The 19446-nt window shown below is 42.2% G+C and overlaps 1 protein-coding gene across 1 annotated transcript in view; it reads right to left on the reverse strand.

Moving 5' to 3' along the window:
- The window catches only part of EXOC4 (exocyst complex component 4), a 496793-nt gene that overhangs the window by 389635 nt on the left and 87712 nt on the right, over window positions 1-19446 (reverse strand). The window contains exons 4-6 of the mRNA XM_042470033.1: window positions 17441-17625; window positions 14770-14879; window positions 8571-8814 (exon numbers count right to left, since the gene is read on the reverse strand). Of these exons, the coding sequence (XP_042325967.1) occupies window positions 8571-8814; window positions 14770-14879; window positions 17441-17625 (539 nt within the window). The remainder of the gene's footprint in view (window positions 1-8570; window positions 8815-14769; window positions 14880-17440; window positions 17626-19446) is intronic.

Raw genomic sequence — 19446 nt, forward strand, 5'->3', positions numbered from 1 at the left:
GGAAGGAGGAAATCCTACATAAAAGCTAGGGAGTGCTATACACAGTGTCACCTCAATTTGGAAATCCAAGCCTCAATAGTAAAATAAGAAAGCTTTAATCAGGAACTAAAGATATTCACCATAGACATGTTATCAGGACTGAAGAGCCAGTGTTGACAAAAAAAAAATGTACAGAGTCAACAGCTTTCTATTGCACTCCTAAACTACACGCTCTGATTTAAAATAATTACCCAGACACTTGGCTACTATCCTCTAGTATCGCTCTTCATTCTGATCACCACCTAACCCACCCCACCCCTCGGCAGATTAATTAAAGGTAATTATGACTATTTTGATGAAATAATCTCAAATCACATTCTGACATTATGAGATAATAATAATTAAAATCTTTATTTATATTTCCCACCTCTCCCCATGGATCAAGGCATGAGCACAACAGCTAAAATCAGCATTACAATGCATAAATTTCACAACTCACAATTTCATACAATAACTCTGAAGTTACATCATTCCAGAAACTCTCTTAGTGAAATATCATGCTTCTCTTGCTCTCCAAGGCTGTCCTACTCTTACTTAAAAGATGAAGAACCCCTAAACCTTCTCAGCATTCTTGGAACACTTCAGATAAGAGCCTCATCTGCACTGAAGAAATAATGCAGCTTGACACTGCTTTAACTGCCATGGCTCAGTACTATGGGATTTTTGGATTTGTAGTTTTATGAGATAATTAGCCTTCTCTGTCAGGATGCTACAACAAACTATAAATTCCAGAATTCCATAGCATTGAGCCATGGCAGTTAAAGCAGTGTAAAGTTGAAGGCTTTCATGACCAGTATCCATAGTTTTTGCGGGTTTTTCAGGCTATGTGGCCATGTTCTAGAAGAGTTTACTCCTAACGTTTCTCTGAAGATGCCAACCACAGATGCTGGTGAAACATTAGGAATAAACTCTTCTAGAACATGGCCACATAGACCGAAAAACCCACAAAAAACTATAGTTAAAGCAGTGTCAAACTGCATTAATCTGCAGTGCAGATAAGGTCAAGGTGAGCGAAAACTGTCACAGAATAGAGAGGAACCAAACAGCAAAAAGAAGTATTGCTTTCCCTTTCTCGGACACAATGGCACTTAGTTTGTTCCTTTTAAGGGGAAGTGACCTCCACAGAGCATCCATCCGCATTGATGAAGGTCCACTTGGGCAGTTTGACAGTTCAAGTTCATAGCAACACCACAAAATACAGTAAATATGTCAACAGAAAGTGACACATGCCCCAAGGCTGCTCCTCATGTTTGGGCACTAAATGGGCATAACATGATGCAATATGACTGCTGATACTTGAATGAGGTCACCAGTGGTGATTCACACACGCTCCCATCATCAACATGCTGTTGCAGATCAGGCTAACTTTCCTCAGCAAAAGTTGGAAACATCACGTAACTCAATTTGACCAAACAACAAGAAGTTGCCATGGGTGGCAAAGAATTTGGTTAGCAGACTAGAATGATGATTACTCATAATTTTTAGATTGTAAGCCTGAGGGCAGGGAACCACCTACTTAAAAATAATAATAATAATAATAATTGTAAGCCGCTCTACATCACTATAATAATAATAATAATAATAATAATAATAATAATAATAATAATTTTATTTCTATACTGCCCTTCTGTATAATCAGGGCGGTATACAACATTATAAAACATCCATACAACAAGTACAATTAAAAAAAAATTAAAATACAGTAATATGAAACATTAAAACAATCTAACCAACTTGCCACTGCTGGCAGAGGGGGGGAAGAACTAATTGGGGCATATGTCAGGGAATGCTAACCTGAACAGAAAAGTTTTAAGCCCCTTTTTAAACTGGGCCAGGGAGGTGGCCGAGCGGAGCTCACTGGGCAGAGAATTCCAGAGGGTCGGGGACGAGATGGTGAAAGCTCTCCTAGACGTGGAGGCTAGCCTGGCCCCTGGGACCCTCAATAACTGCTGCCCAGATGTTCTGAGAGAGCAGGGCTGATTGTATGGGGAGAGGCGGTCTTCAAGGTATCCTGGGCCCAAGCCATTTAGGGCTTTATAGGTAATAACGAAACTACTGTCCTTTCGCACTACAACCAAATAAAAAGGGAGACTGGCCTCATAAAATGGTTTTAAGACACACCAATGAACACTATGAAAGTCAACACTAAAATCACTTCCAAAAAACCAAACATGAATAAACAATAGAGCTGGGAGAACTTCAAATCAGAGTCCCAGATACAAAATAAGAAGATTGGAACCGTGTACTCCAACCACTGTACAAGGAAAGATGCTCCACATGTATATGGCACAACTATAGTTTAAGCATCCTCTCAATGCCCCCTCTTCTGATACACAAGAAAGTTATAGGAGCCTCAGCTAATTTACACAAACAGCAATCTATGTTTCTGTACTACAATCTCATGATACAGCGTAGCAGAAACTCTTTATGTTAAAAAACAAAATGTGCCATATTAGAAAAGAATGAGCTTATGTTTTATCCGTTGAAGGGTCAGGCAGGTTTGCCGCCAAAGTCAGCAAAGCATCAAAGCTTCTCCATCGTCAGCACAGATTTCCAGAAACAAGTTTTTGAACCTGGCATTCAAAATCACTGGCATATTCACAAGCAGAGGGGTTCTGCCACAATACCAGTTTTTTCTTTAGTAGAACTCAAGTTCACAGTGAATGCTCCTGTGTGGCCACAGGCTTATACCAAAAGGCATTTTTCTTCTTCTCCAAACATAGGTTCTACCTTAAAACAAGAAATGATTTGACCTTTCAAATATCTGGTTACATTGCAATATGGCAGACATTCCTAACAGAGCCCACTCATGAAAATAGGGCTGTGTTAAGGAAACAGAACTGAAGCTCTTTGGAGGCCTTCCAAGCAGGCTTTGGGAGTATCAAAAGGGTACGAAAGTAACCCTGCTGAAATAGCACTGCTCAGTTTGCTCCAGTTGAAAGGATACTTGCCGCTAACAAGATGCCTGGGTTTTATCTCAACTTGGTGATAAGACCCCTTTGGGTCTGTCACTTTTTATTAGTCATTTTATTGGGCAGTAATAATAATGTTGTGTTTGTAATACAGTAGCGCAGACAGACAATGTGTGCATGCCAACTACTACAGACTCAGAGCCCCAAGTCAGGACAGTGGCTCTCAGATGAGCTGAAATTCAAACCCTGCCAAGTCTTGAAGTCATAAGCCACCAGGGCCAAAAGCCCAACAGGCCTTGTTAAAAATTTAAGCAGTGTTGTCAGAAGTTCACCCTGCTCAAGTTTTAACTTACTGAAGCAGTAACATTAACGTATTAAATTCAGCTTTCATTGGAGAAACAAAAAACCCCTTTGTGTTAACTTGACTGGTTTTTTGATTCCTAGAGTAATTACTTGGCATCTGTTGAATGCGGCAATGTTCCCCCTAGAGATCGTCTGTTTTATAAACCTCACCTCTTTTCCAATAACTCCTAGGAGAAAAAGAAATCTATGCTAGTACATAGCCAGTTAATGCAGCAATTCTCCATTTTTATATCTTTTATCCAGCCCTGACCATCTCATACTCAGTTGACCATCTTAGAGCACGTGCAGCTCATCTCCTCTCTGTTTGCTGTTGATCACATATGACTACATAGATGACTGGATCACACTTGCTTTACCTTAACCAAATGTTTAAGCATTTGTTGTTGTGTACCTTCAAGCTCTTTCCAACTTATGGCAACCCTAAGGCAAACCTATCATGGAGTTTTCTTCACAACCTTCTTCAGATGGGGTTTGCCATGGCCATCCTCTGAGGGTGAGAGTGTGTGACTTGCCCAAGGTCACCCAGTGGGTTTCCATAGCCAAGCCAGGATTGAAACACTGGTCTCCCAGTGTCCTAGTCCAACACTGAAACCATTATACACACTGACCATGTTTCACAAAATATATTTGGTCTACTCCTTTATTTGCTGACTGACTGTTTTGGAGGCCAATGGAACAATATCCCACTACAATGTAACTTTTTGCTCTGCTAGGAAAGTGCATTGTTTTTTCCTTATTCCTTTTAAGCATTTTTATCTCAGAAAATTGGGGAGTTGGAAGGGATCCCAAAGGCCATATAGTCCAAGGATTATCAAGCTATCATCAGAAAGAAGGCATTTTAGCAGCAATTTAAAATGCACATGCTATCTTTTAATTCCTTCAGTTTTCTGAAAGTTTGGAACACTATTGCCTCACACATTTCCCTATATTTTCTGGAAAACATGCACACGAGGGTTATTGGCACTCTTCGCAGCTGCTGCTTCTGGCCAAGGGAACAGCAGCCACAGTGACAAAAAGAGAGTACATCTTCTGCTTCAGGAAAGAGCAACACTGCAGCAGCTGGAAGAACAGCAGATGGAGGACATGGGTAGGCTGGGAGAGTAAGGCATATTTTAGGAAAAAAACAAATATTGTATTTGCAAGGCTCTTGGCGAGCTGTAAATAGCTTGCAGAAGCCAAGCCTTTTGAAGGGTGAATAGACATTTAGTCAGATTCTTCCTCTTTCAGCAATTCAAAATCCAGTTTGAATCCAATTTCGAGCCAAAAGCCATTGTTAGAAAATGTTAAAAGAACCTTCATGAGCTGTCCTGATAACCTAGTCAGTCTCTATCAAGCTTTCTGGCTTGCTTTTCCAAGAGGACAATAGGACGCAGAGACACAACAACATACTCACAGAGATTCTGGGTTTCCTTGGGCCCTAAACTTAGGTCCCACATTGAACGAAAATGAAAAATAAAAGACAATGAAGCATTTTCACTGTGAGGAAAGGACACAGGATTTGGGGATATTTTGTTTTTATAGAGGTGACTAATGGTGAAGGAATGTGGTATAGGTGGAAGTGGTTACAGAAAATTTTCTCCCACATCTATATATAGAGAATGAAGAGTTATCTTACAAAACTGACTGGCCAGAGATTCATGACAGAAAGAAGAAAGCGGCACCTAATACAATGCATAATTAAGGCATGGAATTTAAAACTGCAAAGTGTGGTGAAGGCAGATTAGGCAAATTCAGGAGGAGATGGTCTATCAAGGTCTGCTTTAAACAAATGAGGCACCCATGTGCGGAAGCAGTGTGCCATTAAACAATAGATACAAGACCCAGGAAGGAGAAGGCAACAGTGGAGGAAGGCTGCCTTGATACCTGCCTGCAGGATCTCCCAAAACTATCTATTTGGTCCCAATATGGAAAGCAGAGTGCTGAACTTGGTGTGATATGCCAGTGTTTAAGTCTTTAATGCAGCCTGTACAGTTCAACAGATTTTCCATTTATGCTAATAGAGACTGCAGAAATAAGGAGGTGATCAAGCACCTGGTAGCACTGCCCACTGTCAGACCTGGGTAAACAGATGCTGAAAGGTCAGCTCAGGATGCTTAAAGGCCAGCTCCACTGGGTTCCTCCTTTCCCTCTTTCCATTCCAACAGGTTATTTTTCTTAACTGAAAAAAGTGTGTGCCTGGCTTCATTTATTTTTTCCTCTTCCTTCCCCAGCCCCATTCTCTTTCTATTTTATGCCTTTCAGATTGCAAGCCTGTGATCAGGCTTTTCAAGCAAAGAACTGGATACAAATGCTGTAAATAAACACAATGGAAAGTCCCTGCTTGCATGCTAGTTCAGTTTGGGGAGACCTGACAAGTCTTTCTTTCTGCTTGAGAAGGCTCAAGCAACTTCTGAGAACTGTCCCTCTACACTGACATATGTTTTGACAATAAGTAAGACAGACAACAGAATAGACCCTTAAAAGTACCATCCTTGGCACCTGAAGAAGCAGTCTTTGGAATTGAAGGAGACAGCACACACTTCAGTGTCAACAGCTTCAGGCTGGCAGTTAACTAAGACCGTCAGCTTTATTTCACTCACACTTTTCCATCTGAAAGATTTATCTCCAACCTACTAGTCAAGGGGAAACTGGGCAGTATCATTGACGATACACATGCCACTGTATTGCAAATACACTGCACCATTAAACTATGAAGGCAATGCGAGTTGCACATCACTTCCATGAAAGCGGCTAATGCCAAACTACTAATGGGGATGCCGTAGTATTATATAGGTAGAAATCCAATATGAAAGTGGCAAAAAACTCCACAGATAAAATTATGTATTAACTGTGCTATGCACCTTGTATGTTGAATGGCAATGGTGCACAACAAAAACCCAGCACCAAATGTGCAACTCAATGCACAGCCAAATCTGCATATGAATCTATGCAGAATGCACATCCTTATATGTCATGCACCACATGTAGAATCAGTTCCCATAAAACTGATCTAAATGCAGATATTCTACAAGGGACAAAAAATTTTCACCCTCTTCCACTGGGAAACTTAGATGTGCATAAGACATCAACAAGATTCCAGCCATAAAATGTCTTTATTTTGACACTGGTATCCTTTAATGTGAACGGCTATCCTTGAACATGAAAAACCGTGAGTTCAAAAGCAAAATAAAACTTAGACATTATGCTTTCAATCATATCCTATTCACATTGTTTCCCCCCCCCCCCAAATATTTCTCCTGTGACTTTGGGAGTTTAGATATATCTTCTTTTAAAGATTTGTGGAATCTTTAGCTAAGATTGATCAAGACTGGGTTAAAGACGCAATCCATATGCCAGGCTTAAGATCAAGAGGCACTGTTCCTACCTGCCCCATGTGTTCATGTGGTCTGGCAATTCACACTAACCTTGGCCTGGAAACATTCAATAATGTGATTAAATTTTAAACGGGCAGCAGAAAGGGCTTTTGGAAGCACAACCAGGCATCACTTCTGCAGGAACACCGTGAAATGATAAGGAGCATAGATCATGGCAGCCCCACAGCTTGTCAAATTGGAGCAAACAAGCAAAGAATCATAGAATCATAGAGTTGGAAGAGACCGCAAGGGCCATCCAGTCCAACCCCCTGCCATGCAGGAAATCCAAATCAAAGCATCCCCAACAGATGGCCATCCAGCCTCTGTTTAAAGACCTCCAAGGTGGGAGATTCCACTACACTTCGAGGGAGTTTGTTCCACTGTCGAACAGCCCTTATTGTCAGGAGGTTCCTCCTAATGTTGAGCTGGAATCTCTTTTCCTGGAGCTTGCATCCATTGATCCTGGTGCTAATCTCTGGAGCAGCAGAAAACAAGCTTGTTCCCTCCTCAATATGACATTCCTTCAAATATTTAAACAGGGCTATCATATCACCTCTTAACCTTCTCTTCTCCAGGCTGAACATCCCCAGCTCCCTAAGTCATTCCTCATAGGGCATGGTTTCCAGACCCTTCACCAATTTAGTTGCTCTCCTTTGGACATGCTTGTTTCTCCACATCCTTTTTAAATTGTGGTGCCCAGAACTGGACACAATATTCCAGGTGGGGCCTGACCAGAGCAGAATATAGTGGCACTATTACTTCCCTTGATCTAGACACTATACTTTTATTGATGCTTCCTAAAATTGCATTGGCCTCTTTAGCTGCCGCATCGCACTGTTGACTCATGTTCAACCTGTGGTCTACTTGGACTCCTAGATCCCTTTCACACATAGTTTTATTCAGCCAGGTGTCCCCCATCCTGTATCTGTGCATTTCATTTTTCCACCCTAAGTGCAGTACCTTACATTTCTCCGTGTTGAATTTCATTTTGTTAGCTTTGGCCCAGCTTTCTAGTCTATTCAGGACATTTTGAAGTTTGGTCCTGTCCTCTGGGGTATTACCTACTCCCCCTAATTTGGTGTCATCTGCAAATCTGATGAGTATGCCCCCAATTTGGTCATCCAAGTCATTGATAAAGATGTTGAATAGCACTGGGCCCAGGAGAGAAGAGTGGGAGGTGACATGAATAGTGATCTTTAAATATTATGTAGAAGATGGAACTAGCTTGTTTTCTGCTGTTCTGGAGACTAGAATACGTTCTAATAGATTCAAATTACAAGAAAAGCAATGCCACCTAAACATTGGGAAGAATTTTTTAACCTTAGGAGCTATTTGACAGTGGAATATATAGCCTCAGATGGTAGTGCACTCTCCATCTTTGTAGGATTTTAAATAGAGGTTGGGCATCTTTCAGGAGTGCTTTAGCTTCCTGCATGGCAGGGATTTGGATCAGATGGTCCTTTTCGTTCCTTCCAATTTTTAAGATTCTATGAAATCTATGCTATGATTAACCATCCATTATGAAGCCAAGCCCTCCCTCCAGTCCATCTGCCTTGGTCCAGGCCTCGGAGGTAGAGAGGAACTGCTGGACCTCTTACCCTTTCCCGCCACCACTCCCTTCTCCTTCTGTGTCATGTCTTTTTAGATTGTAAGCCCGAGGGCAGGGAACCGTCTAACCAAAAAGATTGCACGTACAGCGCTGTGTAAATTTACAGCGCTTCATAAATAAAAGTTAATAATAATAATAATAATAATAATAATAATAACAACAACAACAACAACAACAATAATACAAGCCACTATTTCCCAAAGAAAAGTCACAAATATTCTGGCAACCCAAATATTCCTATTTCTGTCAGGATTGCTAGTTATTCTAAGGCCTTATTTAATGCAGTGCTCTTACCTGGGTTGATTTTCCTGGGCTACATTCTCTCCCCTCTGGTAGCCATTGTCCGCCACTTGAGTAGTAGACCTCTTAACAATCTGCTTCAGCTCCTGCTCCAGACGATCCTGGATGGCCTTCACTGTCTCTGGGATCTTCTTCAGCTTGGCCAAGCCTTTGATGAGGATGCCCATGAAAATAGAACTGTTCTCTTCAGGATCCATCTCCAAATCTTCTTTGATTTCCACCAAACTGACATCTCTCCCTGGGACATTAAAGAAATTGGGGGGGGGGAGAGAATCACCCCCAAAATCAGTAAGGAGGTACTTTCTATATATTCACATTCCCAGTGAGATTTTAGAGCAGTTTGTCTGTTTTTTTTTCTCTCTCTCTCTCTCTTTTTTTTAAATACCAGGCCTTTAGCCATAAACAATTTGCCTTTGGGAAGTGTGAGCAGTTCTAATGTGGTTTTGCACATGACAGAATTCTGCTCTTTCAGAAACACAAACCCAAATATATCATGTGTTCCAGATATAAGATCTATAAATATCTGATTCCTGATCAGAAAATGGAAACTACTCACCTATAAAGAAAAGGCAAAGGCCAAATGTTCAAGTAAGGAGTGTTTTTACACAAGCAATAACACCTGGCAAAATAAAAACCAAGGAATTCAAAGGCTATATCATACCATACCATACCAATTTTCTGTGGTCCTGGTGCCAGCATACCTGAGTAGGGGATCAGGGATTCACACTACAGAAATCTAGAGTTCACTATGGAGTTGGCTGCTCTGTAGGAATTGGGGGGGGGGGGGAGAAGAGAAATTTATAGCTCCCTATAGTTCTCTGAGAAGAGCTTAAATCTACCTACTAAACAGGTAGACTCTGCTCATTGATACACACACACACAGAGAGAGAGAGAGAGAGAGAGACTATTCAGCATTTCAGACATCGTTGGACTGAACTCCCAGTAGCCTTAGCCTACATAGGCAATGATAAAGAATGCTGGAAGTTTCAATACAACAACAATTCTAGAGGACCACATTTTCCCCATTCCGGATCATATATAACTTATTTTGGTATGGAAAAAAAAATCTGCCACCCAACACCTCACAGCTCACTTTAGTTTCTGAGTCAGTCTTGGAACTTTTAGTCAAAGCAATGTCAGGGGCTGTCAGCTCAGGGGAAATGAATCTAACACGGCAGTGCCAAAAATGTTTCCTTGTAAGACACTTTGGTAAACGTGTCTGTGAAATGAATAAATATCACTGCCAATGAGGGGCACACTTCCTAAACTGAGGAGCTGTACAGCAACATCTTCCTAAAGTGGGGATGACATAATGAGCACTTTCGATCATGACTTCTATAACTTCAACAGATACACAATGAAAAGAAAATCTACAGTCACAGTATATTGTTGCATATCTGTTCAATGAAAATCCGCACCTACAATAACACTCCCAAGTCAAAGTTCTGCCAAAAAGGAGGATTTTTCCCCCTAGAAGCAGAAGCAATAGCGCCAACTTTCCTGAAAACCCAATTTCATACCATCAGATATACACTTCCCTGACCCCTGCCCGCACATCCCTAAACACTTGTCAAAGGTTTTCCCACCCAGCCATTTCTTTATTGCACAAGGAAGATTTAACAGCACAGGAGGTCTAAATAAATCCTGTAGATTGCTTACACCTTCCTGCCTCAATACAAGCTGACTCAGGACCAAAATCACTGTCCTCTTAATGTCATGAAACAATCAGAACAAATCCTGAACACAGAGGTGTTTATACTGAATGTAAACACCACACGAATCAATAAAATTGAGCGCTGAAAATTTGTCACCTTCTAATTAACTAACCATTTCTTCATGTCCCTTTCCACTTTGATGAGCCATCTCATAAAGACAGATTTCCTAGCTCAACGGCAAACTAATCTAATGCGGCATTTCAACAAAGGAGGACATGGCAGCATTAACACAGGACAGATCGCCTCCCCCAACCACATCAATACCAAGGCCGTATCATCAGAGGAACGCCCTCATGGGGTTTGTTTTTTTATGGCCATGTGTGATCAAATTTTGCTAGTATTTATCGGAGTGTATTTCAGTAGGTGTCTGATTTTTATGAGCAGCTAATAAAATTGTATGCTCTTCTCTGCATAATTTTTGCTTTCCCAGACTATGCCCTGATTCCACTGGATCTTTTTATCTAAAAGGACAGAGGTTCACGGAGCCCCACTGGTCTACTCCAAGCTTTCTCAAAACCGCCCTACCCAGTATAATTTCCAGGGCTGAATTCCCTATGCCCAGATGCACCACTAATAAGCAACAAAGCAAAGGAGCACTTCAAAGCATCTCAATGATTTCCTGTCCCTTCCAATTTGTAAAAGATGATCTGCTCGACCATATGCAAGAAATCATCAGGAATTTTCAATAATGGGACAAAGAGATTGAGCGGACTTAGTAAATAGCCACCTTCCTCAGACCAGGAAAGCAGACAGGGAGATTCAACTGGGCAAAATGTTTCATTTTACAAGCACAGTGGCAGGGTCTGAAGTAACAACGACTAACCAGGAGAGATCTCAGGGTTGTGGTTGGCAACTCATTGAAAAGTTTTTTGTGGGTATTTTGGGCTATGTGGCCATGTTCTAGAAGAGTTTATTCCTGACATTTTGCCAGCATCTGTGGTTGGCATCTGAAGAAGAAGAAAATCAACTAATTTGAGATGTGGTGCCGGAGAAGAGTGCGGAGAATACCATGGACAGCCAAAAAGACAAATAAATGGGTCCTAGAACAGATTAAGCCTGAACTCTCAGGGGAAGCTAAGATGACTCAATGGTTATCTGCTGTGAAATATGGGGTTGTCTTGTCTATTCCTGCATGGCAAGGGTTTGGACTGGATGGCTCTTTGTGGTCTCTTCCAACTCTATGATTCTATGATGCCAGACCCTGAGACCACAAAACATAAGAGCATTAAGAGTCCTGTCAGATTAGGCCAAAGGTCTATTAAGTCCCATATTCTGTTCACATAGTAGTCAGTTGGATGCCTATGAGGCGACCACTCCAAGGATATGCGCACAACAGCACTTTTCCCGCCCATGATCCCAAACAATTGGTATGCAGATGCATAGTTCCTGTGTCCATAATATACAGCTTTTGTATTTCAGTCCTATTTTGGAGGTCAAGGGTATTAGGAACAAGGATGAGAAAACAACAGAGTAGACTACAAAATGTTTGGGTTCATATATTCTGTATCACAGGGGTGGGCAACTGCATGAGGGCCAGGGGCCAACTTCCTCCACAGCTCCACAATGGACCTCATACACATACACACACACACACACACCCCAAACCCTTCCATTTTCTCTTAAGCAGCCACTGTCAAAAATTGTGACAGGAAGACATGCACACTCACTTCCTGTCACTTTTTTTGAAAGGTACTGCAGATGAAAATGGAGATATATCCTTTACAGACTTTCTAGTATGGTGACAGGAAGTGATGTCTCTACCTGTTACCATTCTAAGAGTGGTTGAGGATGAAAGCAGAAAGCAGTAAGCAGGGAAGCATTTATACTTCACTAATTTGATACATAAAGCAATACAGCGCGCGCACGCGCCTTGCACGGATGCGTTTTACGTGGCTTCCAGTGTATGGAAGCTGCCTGGGGAGGGAAAGAATGGTGGGTGCGCCCGTGGTGCGTGCGCACCGCCTCGCCACATGCACAAGCCCCATTATTTCCTATGGGCGGATATTCCCTTACGCAGGGAAATGGATCCCCCGCGTAAGGAGAGGGCCCACTGTATTGAGAAAGTCTTGATTCTGCAACCTGAATTATGCAGACAAACATTTTTACTAATTTCTTTCCTCTGCTGCTATTGCTCTGCCATCTCGCACATCTCTCCCAAATACCCAGTTAATCATAATAATAATATAGTTTATTTATACCTCCTGCCTCTCCCACGGATCAAGGCGGGATTACAACCTTAAAAGACACTTAGTACAATTTACAATCAATACAACAATAAAATACTAACACTGAATTTTCCAAGAATTCCTATTACAGTGGTACCCTGGGTTACGAATTTAATTCGTTCCGCGGCGCCATTCGTAACCCGAAAACCTTCGCAAGCCGAAAAAGCCATAGGCGCTAGCGCAGGAAAGCCGCGATTTCGTGCGAAAAAGCGCCGAAAAGCACCAAAAAATTTTTCGTAACCCGAAATAACCTTCGTAACCCGGAACAGTTTTTTTCTATGGATTTTTTTCGTATCCCAGGAATTTCCTAAGGCGGTGCTTTCGTATCCCGGGGTACCACTGTAGTTCTCTAAAAATTACAATTCGTCCATTAGCCAACAATCAGAGTCAAGGAAGAGCAGTCGTCATAACCTTTTTATATGGAATTCAGTGGACAAACCCACCGGAAGAGATCCGTTTTGAGTGTCTTCTTAAAGGCCTCTAAGGTAGTAATGAGACGGATCTCTTCCGGTAGGTCATTCCATAATCTTGGGGCCACGGCAGTAAATGCCTTATGTGAAGTTGTCATTACCTTGGTATTATAATATTCTAGTAAGAACTTCCCAGATGTTCTGAGAGTGCGGGGCGGATTATGTAGGGAGAAGCGCTCCCAAAAGTAACTCGGGCCCAAGCCATGTAGGGCTTTAAAGGTTATAACCAACACAGTTCTAAGAAAGAAAGAAAGAAAGAAAGAAAGACAGACAGACAGACAGACAGACAGACAGAAAGAAAGAGCTAACAGGAAGAAAATCAGTTCTTTTGAAATATGGTCCTGGATACGAGTTCTACGGATAACGTGGACTACCAAAACGACAAATGAATGAGTCCTAGAACAAATCAAGCCAGAACATTCACTAAAAGACGAAATGACTAAAATGGGGTTGTCATATTTTGGATATATCATGAGAATAAATGACTAACTAGAAAAGACAATAATACTGGGAAAATCTGTAAGTAGTTACCCTTTCCCTCCACCACTCCCTTCTCCTTCTGTGTCATGTCTTTTTAGATTGTAAACCCGAGGGCAGGGAATCGTCTAACTAAAAGACTGTATGTACAGCGCTGTGTAAATTTACAGCGCTTCATAAAGAATGGTTAATAATAATAATAATAATAATAATAATAATAATAATAATAATAATAAGTAAAGAGGATGATCACATTACAGGCAGATAGACTGGATTTTCCATTCCTCAAAACTCTGTAACAAAATCCACAGCCCTGAGTTTTTCTTGAATTTTTCAGGCTATGAGGCCATGTTCTAGAAGAATTTATTCCTGACATTTCGCCAGCACCTGTGGCTGGAATCTTTCTCTGAAGAGCTGCTGGCAAAACTTCAGGAATAAATTCTTCTAAAGCACAGCCTCATAGCCTGAAAAACCCACAAAACAGCTATGGATGCCGGTCGTGAAAGCCTTCGATTTCCCACAGCTCTGACTTTGCAAGATCTGAGCTAGGTGGTTTATAACAGGGAGGTCTCTCACTCAGAGGGTTGTCATAGGTTGAGGCTGAGCTGACGGCACATAATAACCATCAACACTGCCATCAATAGCGAGAATCCTAACACAGACTTTTGTGTCTAATGTACACTTTGCACCAGGGTAACAGCTTTCCAGATATTGCCTTCCAGATACTGTTGGACTACAGTTCCCTTGGCAGGCACAATCAATGTTCAGGGATGATGGGAACTGCATTCCAACTACATTCCCCATTCTTGAATTAACCCATTATGGGGCTGCACTAAGGCAAACTCATGAAGAACAATTAACATTTCTCTACTGCCCGTATATTCAGAAACTTGATATCATATCCCCCTGCCATTATTCTACTGACTTCACCTGTGAGCTCTGGTGGCGCAGCGATTAAATGCCTGTACTGTAGCCACTCACTTACAAACCATAAGATTGCGAGTTCACTACCAGTGAAAAGGGCTCAAGTTCGACTCAGGCTTGCATCCTCCTGCAGTCGCTAAAATGAGTACCCAGATTGTTGGGGACAATTAGCTTACAAATTCTAAACTGCTTAGGGAGTGCTTAAGTGCACTGATATGCGGTATAGAAATGTACTTGCTATTGCTATTGCTTCACTTAAGGGTGCCTCTGTGCCTGAAAATTTCTTCCCAAAACAAGCTGTATTTATCTAGTGGAATATATCCATGCACAACGATAATAAGGAGAGATCTATGGAAATATCTGTTACTATGTTATCACTTACCACTGGTGTTTCCTGGGGTACCAAACTGAGAAGCATCAAGAAATTTGCGAGGAGTGGACAAGTTAGTTACATCCAGAAGAGGCCCAGGAGAGACATCCTTCACAAGTGAGCTGTATTGAAAACAGATGAAACATAACCTAACACCTTGCAAACTTTGAAGTTGCCCTGCGGGAACCATTAAACACAGGAAATGTAAATGAGGAGTTTACTACTTTTTCATAGATATTTCAAGGCTGAAACTTCATCCATGCATGCTCTCAATGTGATACTGACGGTATTCTGTGTGTGTATGCATGTGTGAGCGTGTAAATATTAATCTCCCCATCACCACCATTTTTGTCCTAGAAGCTTTGGGGGATGCCACTGGCCATTTCACTCCCATTTTGAGTTGTTTTCTGATGTCATCACCTTTCTTTAAACCTGCAACGGCCTTTTTCCAAAGCAGAAAGTAGATGGACTTCCTGTTCCAGTCACCTACTATTTTGAAAAAAGAGATTATTTCTGCCAGTTGTTTTATATTTACAGTGGGCCCTTCCCTTACATGGAGGATCCATTCCGGATCCCCCTGTGTAAAGGGAATTCTGCATAAGTCCGCGTCTCATCGAAAACAATGGGGCACATGCTCGCGGCGCACGTGTCACACACTTTATTGTTACACGGCTTCAGTGTAAGCTTGAAGCCATATATAATGCACCCGCGTATGGTGTAGGCACACTGTATATCCTTTTTTCTTCCTAAGGCAGGGCATAATATGTGTGTTACTTAGCTTGTTAAGTTAGTTTAGTTGTTATTGTGTGAGTTGCATTATGTACCCTGTATGTTGAGAAAGACATAAGACTTTTAAAAAAAAGAAGGCCCATTACAAAGGGGCTTTAAAGTACGTGATGAGCGCATACTAGGGTTAGAAAGGGGCGTCCTTTCCAGACGCCCCTAACCCTAGTACGCGCTTTGCGCGTAGAAAATGGTGGTGGCCATTCCACACGGCCGCCACCATCACTACGTCACGACTGCACCGCCTCCAAACGAGGCGTCGCGGTTGTGAAGTATTGGGGCCGCCCCAGGGCGCCTAGTGCGCCCTTTCCAAGGCCCCAGAAGGGGCTCCGTTTCGGAGCTCCTTCCTGGCAGTGCATCGCTGGGCGCAGCCTTCAGACTGCTGCGCCCAGCGACGCAGAAGAGAAAGGGGCCAAGCGGCCCCTTTCTCCTCCTCCCTGCCGTCGCGGGGTGTCCTTGGGGCTTGGAGCCCCAAGGACACCCCATTCCAGGCGGCAGGGAAGCAGCGTTTTGCCGCTTCCCCGCGGCCTGGAAAGCGGCAGATCGGGGCCTCAGCGGCTGCTGCTCTGACTGCTGAGGCCCCGATCCAGCGGGGAAACGGGCGGGTGCAGGCCGCCGCTTTTCGGCGGTCTGTAACCCGCCAATGTTAACCATATTAAAAACTTTACAACGGTTTTAAAATTCCATAAAAATACAACACATCAATAACTGTTAAAGAAAGGTACTTTGCTGGCCAGTGGAGAGAGAACAGAGAGGGGGCCAAGCTAGCTTCCTGTGGCAGGAAATTACATGGCCTGGGAGCAGCCACTGAGAAGGACCCTGCAATTTTTCTCACCAAACATGCTGTGATGGTTGTGGGAGCAAAAGAAAGCACTTCCCTGAGGGTCTTAAAATTCAGCAGACTCATTTTGGCAGGCATGGTCTTTTAGTCTAGAGTCAGTCTTTTGAGACCCTGCAGTTTGCTACTGACATTATCTGGGCCAGATGGAAAGCAACACCAACCCAATGTAAGCCAAATTCTAATGACTTTCACCCTTGGAATAATCCTAAAGGATATTCAAAAGCTTTTGGCCGCTCTTAAGGGTGCTACAAGCTACAGTAATAATAATAATAATAATAATAATAATAATAATAATAATAATAATAATAATAATAATAATAATAATAATAATTTTTATTTATATACCGCTTTTCCACAGATCAAAGCAGTCTACAGACAATTAAAACCATACAATTACAGAACTCTAAGCACAATCATTCGCCTTCAAGGGTAAGCAGGGAATTGATGGCAACAGGGTAGATAACTTCATTCTTCAGGGGGGAAGCCTTGACAAAAAAGAAGAGTTTTAAGCCTCTTTTTGAATGTTTCTAGGGGGGTTGTCTGACGGAGCTCCTCAGGCAGATCATTCTACATCCGTGGGGCCACCACTGAAAAGGCCATCTGGGATGTGGCAACATATTTGGAAGGTGGAATTACCAGTAAGTTATAGATCCCCCACAACAGCTTCTACTAATAGTCAATATAGTCACAGCTGGCTCAGGTTTTAAACCAAGCAAGTGCATGTTCCCTCTGGTTTGACTTAGAGCCCACACAGACAGGCCAAAATAAAGCTGCTTTGGGTCACTTTGGAGGTATGATGTTTAATTGATGCATGTGTCCTAAGAGGCCAGAAGCCTCACCAAAGCCACGCTCCAGTCCTAAAGACTGGAGCACAGCTTTGGCACAGCTTCTGGCCTCTTAAGATGTGTGTGTCATTTAAACAGCATACTTCCCAAAGTGACCCGAAGCAGCTTTATTTTGGCCTGTCTGTACAGGCCCTTAGTTTGCGCAGGTTTTTTTCCAAAACAATGTCCTGCTCCTCACAAAAATGAAACCTTCTTTACAGTATTTCAGACTAACCTTACTCTCCCTTTTTCCTTGTTCCGTTGTCCAACCCTACTGGTGGATTTGATGTAAAGGTGGCGGTGCAGCTCATCTATTAGAACCAAGTGCATATTCATCTTCTTACTATGGAGTTCCAATCTCAGATCACTCAGTCCCTCCACTTGAAGGAGTGGGCCCTCCAGGGAATCCACTGCAGACACCTATGGAAAAATTCACAATATGTTTGAACCACTTCTCAAAATTCCCACTGCCCAGTCCTTCTCTTAACAGATTACTTTGCATAGGTCAAATTATCATGACAACCCCATCAACCCATGATCACCCCTGGGAAGATACAGAGGCAAGGTAACAGTGGAAGAAAGCTTCTCTTTAGTTACAGGTGGTGGACTAAGCATTTAAGCCAAAAGGCTTCACAGGCCAAGCAGATTTTGAGGAATGACTTTTATTTGCTGTCAGGGGTGTTTTGATTGTGAGTTCCTGCATGGCAGGAGGTTGGTGTGGATGTCCCTGGGAGTCTCTTCCATCTCTATGATACTATGATTCTAAGTAGTCTTGCATCCTCTGTAAGCCTGTGTCAAACAAACCATGTTACCCTTTAGGATGACAGAAGACTCCTTATTGTTTTTGCTGCTCTAGTTTTGTTTTCTACATGCGAGTCCAGAGACGGGTCAAACTGGAGGCTATAGAAACATTACCAATTTACATGTGACACAATGTTTAAGGTGCCCTTCGAGGAGACATGATTTAATAAAACCAACAGCTGATAAATGCTTCAGCAATTCTGTTTAATTTTATCAGTTCATGATTCCCCTGCAGCACTAGAAATACTTCATCACGAAGCAATTAAAACAAAGGTGACCGGCAACAGAAAAGAAAATCGCATTCTGCAGAAATCCAGTGTTTCATGCCTTAAGAAATGCAAGAGGTAAGCAGAGAGCATAAATAGCTTGTAGTAAATTAAACGATATTTCATTTAATAATGCAAGGCATCATTAGTATGAAAAATAAACCTCATTTTGGCATATAGTTCACTATAAGACATAGGCTTTGTGGATGATGGACGGAGCTACCAAAACCGAATTTCTGAAGCATTTTACCCAGAGATTCATTTGTTTAATAATAAAAAAGAGGAAGTGGATCTCAAGTCTGTCTGCTTCTGAACAGAATTTCTTGCTTACTAATCCCAGATGTGTTGGGGATGACTAGTTAAATCAGTTGAGTGGGGAAACTACAAATATGCTATCTACATAGGCTCAAAAGCAGTTCATCACTATATAACAGGAAAACAGCCCACAGCCAAGTTGGGCGTTGGGAACATATCATATATACTCGACTATAAGTCGACTTCGACTTCAGGTGCAGGTTTGGGGGCTAAAAAATATGGTATTGTTATGATTCATGGATAACTCAATAACTGGATGATTCCTGCAGTCTTAAAGGTCTGTGCTGGATGGATGAGGAGGGGAGCTATGGTAAATCTTTGGCTGTCCAATGTATGAGGGAGGCGACCAGGCACAGGTGGGGCTAAGAAAACATACACATGTCAAAAAGGATGTAAAGGCAAGGCAAAGCAAATGGCAACTATGTGATAATTTCAACTTTAATGTGATAATTTTACCTGATTTCAGCTCAGAAAAGCTGACAAACATGCACAAATGTCTTATTCAAACCCTTCAAAGCCCAATTCCTCTTGGCACACCTTTGAAGAGAAGGGCGTGAAAGGTAAGGGAATAATAATACTAATGTTTAATTTCAGAGTCACAAGAGAAGATTACGGGAATAGGACTATTTGAAATCTCTAAGAGTTGGGGGGGAAAGGAAGGAGTATTGGAAGCCCTGCCTTCAGCCACCATCTTGAGGGAGAGAATAGGCTGGCTCAGCTCCACCAGGGCTAGCCTGAAGAAGAAGAGCCCTCCCTCCGGTCCATCTGCCTTGGTCCAGGCCTGAGAGGGAGAGAAGAATGCTGGACCTGATCCCCTCCTCTCCCCACCATTCCCTTCTCCTTTTGTGTCGTGTCTTTT

This window comes from Sceloporus undulatus, chromosome 5 (assembly GCF_019175285.1).
Source record: "Sceloporus undulatus isolate JIND9_A2432 ecotype Alabama chromosome 5, SceUnd_v1.1, whole genome shotgun sequence".
Classification (NCBI taxonomy): Eukaryota; Metazoa; Chordata; class Lepidosauria; order Squamata; family Phrynosomatidae; genus Sceloporus; species Sceloporus undulatus.